The sequence below is a fragment of the Nothobranchius furzeri genome, chromosome 5 (assembly GCF_043380555.1).
Source record: "Nothobranchius furzeri strain GRZ-AD chromosome 5, NfurGRZ-RIMD1, whole genome shotgun sequence".
Lineage (NCBI taxonomy): Eukaryota > Metazoa > Chordata > Actinopteri > Cyprinodontiformes > Nothobranchiidae > Nothobranchius > Nothobranchius furzeri.
The window spans coordinates 81,017,621-81,032,963 of NC_091745.1; the positions used below are offsets into that span (position 1 = coordinate 81,017,621).

Below are 15,343 nucleotides of genomic sequence, written 5' to 3' on the forward strand. Positions count from 1 at the left end.
ACGGAGGAAACTCATTTCGGCCGCTTGTATCCGCGATCTCGTTCTTTCGGTCATTACCCAAAGCTCATGACCATAGGTGAGGATTGGGACGTAGATCGACCGGTAAATCGAGAGCCTGGCTTTCTGGCTCAGCTCCCTCTTCCCCACGACAGATCGGCTCAGCGTCCGCATCACTGCAGACGCCGAACCAATCCGCCTGTCGATCTCCCGATCCCTCCTACCCTCACTCGTGAACAAGACCCCGAGATACTTAAACTCCTCCACTTGAGGTAGGACCTCTCCCCCGACCCGGAGGTGGCAAGCCACCCTTTTCCGGTCGAGAACCATGGTCTCAGATTTGGAGGTGCTGATCCTCATCCCAGCCGCTTCACATTCGGCCGCGAACCTACCCAGCAAGAGCTGAAGGTCAGAGCTGGATGAAGCTAGGAGGACCACATCATCTGCAAAAAGCAGAGACGGGATTCTCCTGCCACCAAACTCGACACACTCCACACCACGGCTGCGTCTAGAAATTCTGTCCATAAAGGTGATGAACAGAACCGGTGACAAAGGGCAGCCCTGGCGGAGTCCAACCCTCACTGGGAACAGGTCCAACTTACTACCGGCTATGCGGACCAAACTCACGCTCCTCTGGTAAAGGGACTGAATGGCCCTTAACAGAAAGCCACCCACCCCATACTCCTGGAGCGTCCCCCACAGGATGCCCCTGGGGACACGGTCATAAGCCTTCTCCAAATCCACAAAGCACATGTGGATTGGTCGGGCAAACTCCCATGCCCCCTCCATCACCCTTGCAAGGGTATAGAGCTGGTCCACAGTTCCACGGCCAGGACGAAAACCACATTGCTCCTCCTCTATCTGAGATTCAACTATCGATCGGACCCTCCTCTCCAGTACCTTGGAGTAGACCTTTCCAGGGAGGCTGAGGAGTGTGATCCCCCTATAGTTGGAACACACCCTCAGGTCACCCTTCTTAAAGATGGGGACCACCACCCCGGTCTGCCACTCCCTAGGAACTGCCCCCGATGACCACGCAATGTTGTAGAGACGTGTCAACCATGACAGCCCTACAACATCCATAGCCTTGAGATACCCAGGACGAACCTCATCCGCCCCCGGGGCTCCGCCGCTGTGTAGTTGTTTGACTACCTCAGCAACTTCTGCCCCCGAGATCGGACAGTCCATCCCCAGGCCTCCCAGCTCTGGTTCCTCCTCGGAATGCGCATTGGTGGGATTGAGGAGCTCCTCAAAGTATTCCTTCCACCGTCATAAAATCATAAAGATAAAAACAAAGCCATAAAATACCCTCAAACTAATGAAAGATGATGACTTTTGAGTTAGAAATAAGAAAATAAAAGCCAGACATGAAGGCTGATGAATGTTCCAGGTTGTTTTGCACCAGTTCAGAGTTAGACTTTTAGCATCGATCTATGGCCAACACCAAACATGTCCATGAAGTCCCTCTCACGACGTCCCAGCACCTTCCAGAATGACCTGTTTCAGGGCTCTGTGACCCCAAGGACACAAGCTGCTGCCGGCCAGGTGTGGGCTCACCTACAGCTACTGGACCGGACTGTATAGGGACAGAAAACACTGCTACAGTCTAACCAGGTGTTTGTCCTTCCAGATGATCCCAAGGCTGTTGTTGCAAATCTAACAGTAAGTGATTGAATTCAGCATCCTCAGCCGGTGACACATCTCTGTGGTGTGGAACACTGTTAGAAATGAAGGATTTGTAATGAAAATAAATGAATTCTTCCAGAAATTAAGTCTGTGACCTCTGATTGGTGCAACGTACCAACGATTGTTTCCTGTCTTCACCTGTTGTTCCAGTGTAGGAGAGCAGACCAGCACTTTAAGCCGTACCTGAAACAGCACCTACCCAAGAGGCTGCACTACGCCAACAATCGGCGCATTGAAGACATTCACCTGCTGGTGGACAGGAAGTGGCATGTAGCCAGGTACTGTAGCAGCAGGGATGTTCTGATCCAGATCAAGGTTCTTGGTCTTTTCCACTGATTGGTATCAGCGGGGTGACTCATTTCTCCTGGTCTCCACGGTCAAGTCGCAGTCTGTTGAGTCCAAGTCCCACCCACTTCCTTAATGTTCTGGTTAAAGTCACACAGGATCAGTCCTAGTCGAGTCCGAGTCAAGTCACTGGGTCCTACAGGCCAAGTGTCAGTCCAAGTCCCAAAAGAGTCTTCCAGTCCAAGTCTAACGTCCAACACACTTGTTACGTTTGCACCCAGGAGACCAAGTGATGTTGCTGTTAGCAGATGCTAAAGCTAGCTTGTTATATGAGGTGAAGCCAGTCAGCTGTTCCTCCGGCACAGCTAACCAGACGTAGGTCGTGTTTTCATTCTGTGGAGAAAACGTCGAGTGTCCTTACTTCAGCTTTCAGTTTGTGGTTGACAGCAGAAAGTTTGTTGTTCTCACCGACACGTGGGATCGCACATGGATGTGTCAACACGCCGAGACCTTCACTCACTCATTTTTAGAGTTTTGGTCTTCAACTTTCAAGTATGATGCAGAATTATCCTGGTGCTGCTTTTCAGGCGTGTGTGTGTGTGTGTGTGTGTGTGTGTGTGTGTGTGTGTGTGTGTGTGTTGTTTTATATTTGAAGTTCAATAAACATTGAGGTTTATTGACTTATTGAAATTATACTGCACACAGTGAGTATTCAGTTGTTTTTCACAACCAATGGCAACAAAATTCTTCAAAAATCAGTATCGGCATCGGCTTTAAAAGAACCCATATCGGTACATACAAGTTTCATACACTATTACTTTTCTGAAAAAATGGTGAAACATAAACCCTACTATAATAAAAGTAAACAATAATAAAAAAAATAACTATCACTGAAAGGCTAATGAATACATGCGGCCAGTATGAGTGTAAATTAATGCAAATATTAGAAATAAAAAAGAGAGCAAGTGGAAATCGAGGACTGTGGCCAGTTTAGTTCACGCTTCTGTTCTGCACTACAAACACAAACCATAGATTTTAGTATTCAGATCAAGAGAAAATGTAAAATCAGTCAGAACTTTTGCTTTAAAACAACCAAAGTCGCACAGCGTGCTGGACAGCGTTAAAAACACAAAGTAAAGACAGACTTTGTCAGAAGAAAACGTTCTTGACTTTGGCCCAAATGTCACAATTTAGGAGTAATTTAATCATTTAGATTTATGCCGAAGAGTCCGATTCCTGCGGGCTCGGCCCACTGAGGTCCGATTCCTGCTCGGCCCACTGAGGTCCGATTCCTGCGGGCTCAGCCCACTGAGGTCCGATTCCTGCGGGCTCGGCCCACTGGGCTCAGATTCCTGCGGGCTCGGCCCACTGAGGTCCGATTCCTGCGGGCTCGGCCCACTGAGGTCTGATTCCTGCGGGCTCGGCCCACTGAGGTCCGATTCCTGCGGGCTCAGCCCACTGAGGTCCGATTCCTGCGGGCTCGGCCCACTGAGGTCTGATTCCTGCGGGCTCGGCCCACTGAGGTCCGATTCCTGCGGGCTCAGCCCACTGAGGTCTGATTCCTGCGGGCTCGGCCCACTGAGGTCCGATTCCTGCGGGCTCGGCCCACTGAGGTCCGATTCCTGCGGGCTCGGCCCACTGGGCTCAGATTCCTGCGGGCTCGGCCCACTGAGGTCCGATTCCTGCGGGCTCGGCCCACTGAGGTCCGATTCCTGCGGGCTCGGCCCACTGGGCTCAGATTCCTGCGGGCTCGGCCCACTGGGCTCAGATTCCTGCGGGCTCGGCCCACTGAGGTCCGATTCCTGCGGGCTCGGCCCACTGGCTGAGGAATAACAACAGATCCATCAAACAGAACCAAAGGTTTCAGCTCTGATGCAGGAGATTGGATTGTTGTTATTTTACGGGGTTAGGGTTCTGCACTTGGACAGAGCGCAGGACACTCGACTCACTGTCCAACCTTCATTGCAGGAAGGTTCCTGAGGGCAGGCGGTACTGTGGCTTCTCGGGGGACCATGGGTATGACAATAAGATCAACAGCATGCAGGTATTCCTCGTCTGGAACAACTAACCTCCAGAACCTTCTAGATGTGCCTGAAGTGATGAATTTCTTCAGGGGAAACGTCAGAGATGAGAAGTTATTGTTTTAAGTCATGTGACCTGTGACCTCTGACTTTCAGACCATCTTTTTGGGATTTGGACCTCAGTTTAAATTCAAGACTAAAGTTCCAGCGTTTGAGAACATCGAGCTGTATAACGTGATGTGTGGTAAGACCTCCAGATAAGTCGTGGGTTCGGTTGGACTCGCACTCGATGAGCTGACCCATTTGTGTTCTGGTCCCAGATCTGCTGGGTCTGAAGCCAGCTCCCAACAACGGCACCCACGGCAGTCTGAACCACCTGCTCAGGAGCCCCTCCTTCAGACCCACCATGCCAGAGGAAGTTTCCAGGCCAACAGCCTCTAATCTTGTTCCCATGGTAACAGATGACCTGGGCTGCAGCTGTGATGAAAAGGTCAGACTTGGTGGGGGCCTGGACTTGCTGAGAGGCATGTTATCTTTTAGCAGCACAGCTCACATGTATCAGTGAGCAGACCAGTCTGAAACCATCCTGGTCTGGTTCTCCCAGTCCCACAACAGTCAGGTGAATTTTATCTACTCTATGTAGGAACTGCTGCGTCTGGCATTTTTACCCGCTTTAACCTTGTTTTTGAACACAAGCAAAGCATTAGCCCCACCCAGACCTGACTACCACCACACCTGTATAGTAAAGAAACACACCTGTATAGTAAAGAAACACACCTGTATAGTAAAGGAACACACCTGTATAGTAAAGAAACACACCTGTATAGTAAAGGAACACACCTGTATAGTAAAGGAACACACCTGTATAGTAAAGGAACACACCTGTATAGTAAAGAAACACACCTGTATAGTAAAGGAACACACCTGTATAGTAAAGGAACACACCTGTATAGTAAAGGAACACACCTGTATAGTAAAGAAACACACCTGTATAGTAAAGGAACACACCTGTATAGTAAAGGAACACACCTGTATAGTAAAGGAACACACCTGTATAGTAAAGAAACACACCTGTATAGTAAAGAAACACACCTGTATAGTAAAGAAACACACCTGTATAGTAAAGGAACACACCTGTATAGTAAAGGAACACACCTGTATAGTAAAGGAACACACCTGTATAGTAAAGAAACACACCTGTATAGTAAAGAAACACACCTGTATAGTAAAGAAACACACCTGTATAGTAAAGGAACACACCTGTATAGTAAAGAAACACACCTGTATAGTAAAGGAACACACCTGTATAGTAAAGAAACACACCTGTATAGTAAAGGAACACACCTATATAGTAAAGAAACACACCTGTATAGTAAAGGAACACACCTGTATAGTAAAGGAACACACCTGTATAGTAAAGAAACACACCTGTAAATCATCATTTTCTTGACATTTCTGCCCCTTTTGGTGAAACCCGCAGATCACTTCATTTCTGTTTCTGCTCCTGAGACCCAAATAACTCGACAGTGGTGAAGCTCTAACTCGCTGTTGGGTCATCAGCTAGCTAGCAATAGCCAGTGCGGGTGAGCCGAGTCACGATTAGCACCAACAAAGACCTTGGAATCTTTAAACCTTTAAATCTTTATTGTTTTTAAAAATTTTTTTATTTTATTTTCAGCTGAAAATGAAGCGAAGGGTAAATGCAACTCCTCAGCAGTACAACAAAAAGAAAAGGGGCGGGAAAACAAATATGTAACCTCTTCTCATTGGCTGCTACCTGCCGTAACTGAAGAGGCCAAACACACCTCCTGGCTTTTGGGGTTGAAAAAGGCTTCAGCCATCATTTATGGTGGTTGTAAAACCCAATCTATGACCAAACCATTGCTCTTTACTGTCACACAGCCCAGTAAGGTGCTGGTTTCATTCACCATCATGTCTCAGAGCTCAGCAAGCCCGTTGGTATCGTTTATCAACATATGGCCAAAGTTTTCAACCTGGAATTTTGGAATTTTTGGCCTAAATAACCCGATGTTAGCCATCAGCAGGCTCGACTTGGGCTCTGTGACGCTGCCTTTGGTCAGGATGATGCTAACCATAGAATGATGCTAGCTTGAGCTACTGCTAATGCTAGCCTGAGCTGCTAACATACTTGATATACAACAAAGAGGAATGTTGAAGCACCACTCACGCTCCAGGATGAAATAGTTGGCAGGGCAAACTGGTCTTTCCCTTGTAGGACTTTTTATGGGATGTGTTAGGCCCTTTCTCAGGACTCCTGGGCCATTGTGAGCCTCAGTAAAGTTTCACATGTTTTATAGAGGCTTAAAAGAACAGTTCCACCTTTAATTGATTGATCAATTACGCCATTATTGGATCGAGAGGGGTTGGAGACCAACAGAGCACTAAGGCAGAGATTATCTCTGTCTGTCCCCAAAACAATTCTTATCTGAATCTGGTGCCCTTGAGCCTGTGTGGCTGAAGTGGAAATGTGGAATGCTGTCATCACCATGGCAACTCTGTCTCCCTATCCCAGCCTGGGCGGGACTGTGACCGGTGAAGGCCGTGGAACCGTCTCTAGGAGTCACTGTGCTCTCTAACCCATTATCTCCCTCCCCTGTCCAAACGGAGGTGATGAGCGCTGCTCCATGTGGCTGCACGCACTGAAGTGAGGAGAGTCCCAACCCTACCTTCCCACCTAGTGAACACCTATGTTGTGTAATGTCTGAAGTCTGTGTGCATATCTGTCTGAGGTGTTTTTTTGCAGAGCAAAGCTGCCCTCCCTGTGGAGGGTAACTCTGAAGTGCCCCCCCACCCCCCCACCCCCGACTCTATCCTCATATAAACCCTCTTGATCTATAAAGGTAGCACGACTCGGGTTACGAATGACCACAGTCACCAATTCTTGTCATGTGTCTATCTCTGTATGTCTGATCTCAGCATTGTGTGTACTGAATCCCTCTGGGATTAATAAAGTATTTTTGAATTTGAAGATGTGAAACGATTGGTTGTTTTGGTTCTTCCTGCAGAGCCAAAACGCCCCGCACTGTTTGTGTTTGTTTAACTGTGTTTGTGATTTCCATGTAGATCTCTGGCAAGAGATTGTTTCAATCTCCGATCTTTTTGCAGTTGCGTGTAAAAAGTAGAGGCCAGAGAGGTCTGAAAGTGACCCTTGTACGAGGCTATAACCTGGAGTCACTGTGGCTCTGTCTCTTACAGAACAAAGTGGAGGAGCTAAACCAGCGATTGAGGCAAGCTATTGATGGTCAGTTTGGTATGAATGAGAAAATGACTGATGTGTTGTGTCTGCAGGCACCGTGGGAACGCTTCTGACCCAAGCACACTGTCTGGGTCTCGGTTGAATGAAATGGTTTAACTTGAGCTTATTACTAATAGCTTCTATGTTTATGGTTAAAACTTGGTGGTGAAAAAGTGCTAAAACACTTTCACGCCTCCTTTTTTCCTGTTACGGCGAGCTCCTTTTGCTTTTATCGTGCTAAATGCAGCTGCAGTTAAATGTTTAATGTATTTATCAGCTCCCCGAGCGGGGGTGATCCGGCTTTAGTCGTGGCTTTAGGCGCCGCTCTCGCTGCTGTTTGTTCACATCTTATCAGCCTTGTTCCATGACCGCCTCTCTGTCCCACGTCCCTCCGTGTCCTCTGCCTCTCAGACAACAGGAACCTGCCGTTTGGCCGACCTGCTGTCCTTTTCCACACCAAATACACCATCCTCCACCACACCGACTACATCAGTGGCTACAGCGAGACGCTTTTCATGCCTCTCTGGTCATCCTACACAGTCAGCAGACAGGTAAGTCTCTCTCTACCTGCAGCTGTCAGAAACACAGAAGCAGCCCCTAGTGCTGTAGTACCCCTGCGTGGCCTGTGCGTGGCGCTGTCACGCTGCTGGAGAAAAGCAGAGCGTACCCACGGCCCAGTCCCAACACCCGCCCTGCGGTCAGCAGAGGGCACTTGGAGAAAGTGTGCAGCAAGGCTTCGAGTGCGTGGTGCACAAGTGCGCAAATAATTAATGCCAAATTGAGACGGAGCGTTGCATCATCGATCATGCCGGGAAGCTGGTGATGCTTTTTTAAAAACCTTTATTAACAACTTTCAAACAAACAACCAAACAGTTATTTGACATAAATTTAAATTCATTTGTCTAAAACGTTCAGAGCATCATCCAATCATCCTGAAACAAACTAAACTAATTCATTAGAAACACGTATTTTCAGAGAAGCACCAGAGGAGGTGGAGCATCGACGCGGACTCGGGTGAAGCGTGGATCATGGGGGCAAAAGGAGCGTGGTCAACTTCCGCTCTTGAGAATCGAGACACCCTACACACACACACACACACCTCTGGTCGGGATTGCACAATAGAAGGGGCGCAAGTGTGAAAGTGCGAGTATTGGGACAGGGCCACCGAGTATAATCTGTAATCTGGGGGTCAGAGGTCACAGGTGCAGCTATGACATCACTGGTTTCACAAGGTTGTGTTTTGGCTAAATCCATGAAAACATAAAGGTGCTCTAATAGTCTAAAACTGAGTCCCACTACACGAGTAAAGAAGACCAGGTCCCCATGAAGCTCCACCAGGCGTGAGGGCTTCTGTGGCTCAGGTAGGAGAAGACTTGGACGATGGTCAGCTGTAAACCAGAGGCCGAGCCGTGTTGGTTTTCCTATCGCCGATACCGATGTAGAGGTCAGCTAACGGCTGATATTTACGCAGGTGTAGTGTTGAGGTGTGTTCAGCACCCTCCGCTAGCCACATGAGCTCTGACCTACAGGGTTAAAACCGTAACGTCTCCTCCGTGTCCCCCTCAGGTGGAGGTGTCTCCTGTCCCTGATGTTCTGTCCAACTGTGTGAGACCAGACCCCCGAGTCGCTCCAGCGTTCAGTCAGTCATGCAGCAACTACAGAGCAGAGAGACACATCACACATGGCTTCCTGTACCCACCACGTAGGTGTTCTCCCTACTCCGAACCTCTTCCCATCAGGCCTCGATGCTGAATCAGACGTTTTCTCTCTGGACCTTTTCTTCTTTGGGTTTGGGTTCTGTTGGTCTGAGCTCTCTCAGTGATTTACAGGTCAGACATGAACCTTTGGCCTCTGCATGGACCCCTTCCACAGGTCTTAAACAGGTTTACCTTGTTATCGTTGCCCGTACCTTCATGAGATGTGAAGTGTTTGTTATCGTGAAGAAATGTCTGACTTGAAGCTTTAGTTAGAAGATCTCAGATCGTCTCAGGAGCAGAGAGAAGTGCAGAATGAAAACGTTTCAGTGGAAATCTCAGTCGTGCTCCTCCTTCTAGAGGAACTTCTTTACTTCCTGGTTTCCCCAGACGACTGGAGCTATGCAGGATGCTCCGCCCACTACATGTGAGGGTCACTGTGCTCAGGTATGACGCGTGTTCATCATCGTCATCTGTCTCCACAGAGCTGTCGTCAAACTTGGACAAGAAGTACGATGCAGTCCTCATCACCAACACTGTGCCCATGTATCCCGCCTTTAGAAGTGAGTTATTCTTTCAGGTGTTTATGACGAACAACCTGCTGCACCAAGAAGGCTTTAGACTTCACCTGGGTCTGTTTACCCCCCACAGGAGTATGGGGTCACCTGCAAAGGACGCTGGTGAAGAAGTACGCCACTGAGAGGAATGGGGTGAACGTTCTTGTTGGACCCATATTTGACTACAACTACGATGGAGCGAGAGACTCGGCGGAGAAGATTAAAGAGTAGGAGCAGTTACACACACTCAGCGCTCAGACATGAACAGTGGAGCAGGATGGCTCCGATTAACAGCTGCACCGTCGGCAGCTGCTGGGTCGATGCCGTCCGCCGGTCTGCTGGTGGACGGCACTTCCTGGCGGCCAGTGCTGGTCATGAGGAAGGTAGCGGCTGGCTCTCTGTTGGTCCCAGGCGCTAAGCGGTTTACCAGCTGGAGCCAGCGAGCTGCTGCGCCCTTCAGTCATCGAGTAACGGTGAAGGGGCGGTCCTGTACTCATCTGAAAACATCACCAGTGGTCCTCTGGTGTACAGCCCAACCTGTCCATGATGGCGCGTGGCAGGTTCTTCTGATTTGTGCGGGCCTGCCAGATCATCCCTGTTCCTCAGCACGACTTTTATTGGTTGGGTCCAGCTGGGCGGCCTTTCCATCAGTAATGGGGCTGTTAGCTTCATTCTGCTGGTTCAGCTCCTTCCTGACTGGAGCACCACAGCGGCTGAAGCCCTGGTCTACATGGTAAATGGTCTGCGTTTGTATAGCGCCTTCTTAGGGTTCTACAACCCCCCAAGGCTCTTCACAGCCAGTCATCCACCCACTCACACACTGGTGATCATGAGCTACGATGCAGCCACAGCTGCCCTGTCGGGTCCGATCACCGGACAACGGGCTCTACCTCCTGAGCTCCTGCTGCCCTACAGGTCCATCTCCATCCTACCAACTGGAATTTCCCCTTCCTTCTGACCTGGAATCTGTTTTTCACTTTTCACAGTCAAACACCTTGACTCCGGTCTGGAGTCGTGTGCGTTGCCTTCAGCAGGGTTGAGGAGCTGGAGAACCTTCATGAAGCCGATGTTGAGGTTAGATTTGTTTTTCAGGTTTGTGAGTGGAGCTCTTCCCATCCCTACACATTACTTTGTGGTCCTGACCAGCTGTTTGGACTTCACCCAGGCTGCAGACTCCTGCAGCGGACCGCTCAGCAGCGCCGCCTTCATCCTGCCACACCGACCCAACAACGATGAGACCTGCAATGTAAGAACAATCACTTCTATGTGCATGTTTGTGTTCTGAGGACCAAGAAATGGCAAACACGTGTAGCGGACTGAACCGTGAATGCTACAGCCACCTCAGTCAATCAATCAAAGCTTTATTTATAAAGCGCCTTCCCTGTCGGGAAGCCCAAGGCGCTGAACGCGGTACATAAGAAATGTGAAACACGATGAATAAATAGATAATAAAGCAATTCAAATAGAGCAAAAAAGGTAAAACATTAAAGTAGAAAACGAGATAAAGAGAAAAGAGGGCCGACCTCAAACACGTTCAGGAAACGCCAAGCGGAGGAGGTGTGTTTTTAGGCGACTCTTGAAGACTGGCAGAGAGGGGGACAGCCTAACCGAGGGTGGCAACTGGTTCCAGAGTAACGGTGCTAGGACTGAGAAAGCCCAGTCCCCACGAGTACGACACCTAGAGCGAGGGACAGCGAGCAGGCCTTGGTCAGAGGAGCGCAGAGCGCGTGATGGGGAATTTCTGTTCAGGAGCGTGGCTAGATAGGGGGGGGGGGGGGGGAGCACCACCCTGGAAGAAATTGTAAACAAAGACGAGGAGTCTGAAGTGTGAGCGATAGCAAACTGAAAGCCAGTGCAGGGAGGCCAGAACCGGACTGGTCCCGTTTCCTTGTCCCAGTCAGGAACCTGGCTGCGTTGTTCTGCACAACCTGTAGGCGACGCAGTGAAGACTGACCCAACCCTGCATAGAGAGAGTTGCAGTAGTCAAGCCTAGAAATAACAAATGCATGCAGCACCCGCTCCAGGTGGGCTCTCGACAGCATAGGCTTGGTTTTAGCATACCTGCTGTTATGTGGAAAGTTCACCCACCAGCCTGCAGGACCTCCTCCAGCAGCAGGGAGCCCTTTTCAGTCGACCCATCAGTTTCACACGTTGTGTCTTTATGCTATGGGAATATTTGTTCATGCTCAGTGCAGTCAGGTTCTGGTCTGGATTCTGACTGGGCCATCACAGAACCTGGGTTCTGTTGTAGATCTGCTGATGTGTTTGGATCGTGGTTCTGGTGTCTGACCCAGTGTGGGCTGTCAGACAGCTGCACTCACATCAGACTACAGATGGTGGACCCAGTGACTGACAGGAGCCCAAACCATCAGCCCTCCACCACCGTGCTGACGGCTGGATCAGCTGTTTGGGGTTCTCTAACACGCGGCAGTGCTTTATGGGTAAACATCTCCATGTAAGTGTCACTGTTCCAGAAGTCTTGTGGTTCCTTCAGATACTTGACCAACCTGAGCTGAGTCATGAACTTTAACCTTTGACCTGCTGACTCAGGCCTGGGTCTCTTTGGGTTTCTGAAATTTCTCTAAGTTTTGACCTTTGACCTTGAGCCTGTTGGAGTGCCCGTTCCTAAAAAATATCAACAGCTGTTTAAGATTTAAGGGTTGTGAATTTTCCTCACAGTTCAACTTTGACCTTTAAGGGTCAGGGTTGGGGTGGGTAGACACTTGTCCAGGTGGGAGGGCGGAGTCTATCAGCTGTGAGACTTAGTGAGCTAGGATGCAACCCTAACCCTTTCACGTCAGCTGCCATCATGGTTGCGTTATGAAAATCGCTCTGAGTCTCCTGATGTCTTTGCCTCTCTCAGAGCTCAGAGGACGAGTCTCGCTGGGTGGAGGACCTGATGAAGATGCACACAGCCCGGGTCAGAGACGTGGAGCTCCTGACGGGTCTGGATCTGTATCGCAGAACCAGCCGGAGCCACACAGAAATCCTCTCTCTGAAGACCTTCATGCACACTTATGAGAGTGAGATCTGAAACGTCCCTGCTGTGGTGGAACAGTCGCTCCTCCTGCACGCTGACCCACGCCAGCAGAGCGTCTGGATCCTCTCCTTCCTGCAGCTTTAGCACCACTGAGCCACCACTTCTACTGCACACGTCGCAACTCCCAGTCCCTAAAGCCCTCTGAAGCAGTCCCCCGGGCTTCTTGCGGTGTTGCAATAATTAGATAAAGTTTATTTAAAAAACAAATCTCTGTAAACTGTATTCGTGGCACAAAAATGTCATTTGAGTTTGTTTGGCTGCATTTGAAAAAGGAAAACAAGACGAAACAACTAGAAAACACTTGAGCGATACAAGCTTACGACTAGTGTGTTGTCCCTGAACCTGAACTGAAGTCAGCACCAGGCCGTCTGCAGGACAGGCTCAGCAGCCCCCGCTGTCACTGAGCAGCAGCTGCATGCCTTTGCTGAAGGGGCTTCTACAAGTGCACATACGTACGTAAGCCCCCAGGGCGGCTGTGGCTACGCAGTAGCTTACCATCACCGGTGGTGTGTGAAGGAGAGAGTGCATGAATGATGGAAAGTGCCTAAAAAAGCATTTTGAATTGAATCCATTCTATTTAAATTCTGTTAACAGATTTAATAAATGGCCGTTTTTGATATAGTGCCTTCTAGAATCCTGGAAACCCCCCAAGGCGCTTTACAACACAGTCATTCACCCATTCACACACACATTGACAGCCTAGTGGTGATGAGCTAGGCTGTAGCCACAGCTGCCCTGGGACATGGTGCTGGTAGTATTTGAAAAGCCTGAGTTGCACTAAGAGCTGAGATGAGCGGCAGCCTGAAGCTCGACTCCACTCCGACCCAAGTTTACGTCCTACGCTCCGTCTGCAGCCCACGCTGTACACGAGATGAGCTAACCTTTGTGCTAACCCCGGTTCACATGGCAGGATTTACAGAGCATGAGAGACCACACACAAGTGATAATCACACATACTCCAGTCTGGGTCCTACAGAGGGTCCTAGATGGAGTCTAGGACCCAGAGGTCCTAGACCCAGATGGGTCTAGATTTCAGATTTCAGAATCTGAAATCTGAAATCTACAGTGTGAGACGTGCAGCAACTCAGCAACTGCTACAAACAACACCCAGACATTCCTCCGCTGACACGGGACATCTTATAACATCAAATGTGACTTAGAAGTAAACAAACATGGCAGCGGGGTGCGTACAGCATTCTTCTGTCTCCTCTCTTTCTGATTGGCTACAGGTCACATTCAACAGGCGGCAGTCTCATCTGTCCCTGAATATCAGACCAAGAAAAGCCAACGAGTTTCAAATCTCTGATTTATGATCCTGACTGATCAAAACACACCACACATAGTAGGATTATCTGATCAGATTGTCTTAAGAGCCGTGATGGTAATCAGGGAGGCCTTAAGATGACTGGACGGGCCAGAAATCATCATGATGGTCCTGTTGTGTGAACCGGACTTTAGATATGATTATTTGTTGTTTTATTTCTGCACAGTTACAATTATTTTAGTGAATTTTAAACATTTTCCATAAAAATACCACCTGTGAGTCTGACCTATTTATGTATTATGTGTATATTTTCTCCTAATTAAATAGTTTTTGTTAATAATGTGATGGGTCCTGTTGTGATATCGTAGCCTTGACTCGCCTCAACATTACAGATATTTACCACATCACTCCTCCGTGTAGATGGCTTCCCGAACAGCCTCTCCTCAGAGAAATGTGTTGCTGTTGTCCTAAAACAGCGCTTAGCTCCTACGTTTCACAGCACTTCCACAAACTGTTCCTATAAACCTTTACATCATCGATTCTAGGTCAGAAGTTATGGTCAAACTGCCTGATAGATACTATACTAGATAGATATGGTACTAGCCCTCCAACCTGTACTCGGTGTATCTGAGTGGGCCAGTACACTTCTAAAATGTACCTGTCATAAGTATTTTAATGGTAAAAAGTGTATATTTGATAAAACGCCTTCTAAGGTTGCACAACCCCCACGGAGCTTTACAACACACACACACACACACACACACACACACACACACACACACACACACACACACGCACGCACACACGCACGCACACACACACACACACACACACACACACACACACACACACAGAGAGATGGGGATTAGCTACATTGTAGCCACTGGTCCCTCCGACCACCACCAGCAGGCAAGGCAGGTGTCTTGCTCATGACTGTGACAGACGGGAATTGAACCTGCAACCCTCTGGTTCAGAGCAACCAGTCTGCTTTGCCTTACGCGCTGAGTCAAACATATGTTGTACTTAATTTTAAATGATAAATAATTGTCTTTTGATCGTGGTGAAATGTGAGATTTCTTAGATTGTAAAACTGGTCATTGAAATGCCTACAAATCAGAAGTCAGCAGCTCACATGGTGCATTACGGTAATTGAGCACTGGGGAGTCTTTGAAGGCGAAAACAATTAAATGAGTAAGTGAGCGGCTCAACCATAAAAAATACTTACAACCTACTAACTACTTTTTCCATACAGAGTAAATATTTTATAGCTTTCCTATAGATATTTGGAGAAACTACCTCATAACGTTTAAGTGCGATGCCCCGAAGCTTTATTACCGTAATGCACCATGTATGTGTGAAACTAATCTTTACAAGAGCGCTGGCATCGGCTCGCTTTACCGCGGTCGTGTACCCGGTGTGCTTCATACGGTGTGTGAGGAGAGGCAGGCGGAAGCAGTGAAACGTCCAGCCCATAGATGTCTATGTAACTTTTTATACATACAATATAACCTAACCCTATGGTCCAGCCTGGGGACTGGAAAGC

General features: G+C 48.6%; 1 protein-coding gene across 6 annotated transcripts in view; it reads left to right on the forward strand.

Annotated features, from left to right (window-relative positions):
• enpp2 (ectonucleotide pyrophosphatase/phosphodiesterase 2) overlaps positions 1-14,140 on the forward strand; it is a 36,439-nt gene extending 22,299 nt beyond the window's left edge. For 4 of the 6 annotated variants that reach the window (XM_070551251.1, XM_070551255.1, XM_070551253.1 and 1 more), the window contains 12 exons: positions 1,628-1,659; positions 1,834-1,961; positions 3,937-4,012; positions 4,146-4,233; positions 4,310-4,479; positions 7,116-7,251; positions 7,657-7,796; positions 8,812-8,947; positions 9,425-9,502; positions 9,591-9,723; positions 10,589-10,742; positions 12,360-14,140. In XM_070551251.1, coding sequence (XP_070407352.1) covers positions 1,628-1,659; positions 1,834-1,961; positions 3,937-4,012; positions 4,146-4,233; positions 4,310-4,479; positions 7,116-7,251; positions 7,657-7,796; positions 8,812-8,947; positions 9,425-9,502; positions 9,591-9,723; positions 10,589-10,742; positions 12,360-12,530 — 1,442 coding nt within the window. In that variant the 3' untranslated portion in view covers positions 12,531-14,140. Of the gene's footprint in view, positions 1-1,627; positions 1,660-1,833; positions 1,962-3,936; positions 4,013-4,145; positions 4,234-4,309; positions 4,480-7,073; positions 7,252-7,656; positions 7,797-8,811; positions 8,948-9,424; positions 9,503-9,590; positions 9,724-10,588; positions 10,743-12,359 lie in introns of all 6 variants that reach the window. The other 2 variants (XM_070551256.1, XM_070551252.1) reach the window with 2 other exon arrangements.
• Positions 14,141-15,343: the final 1,203 nt, after the last annotated feature.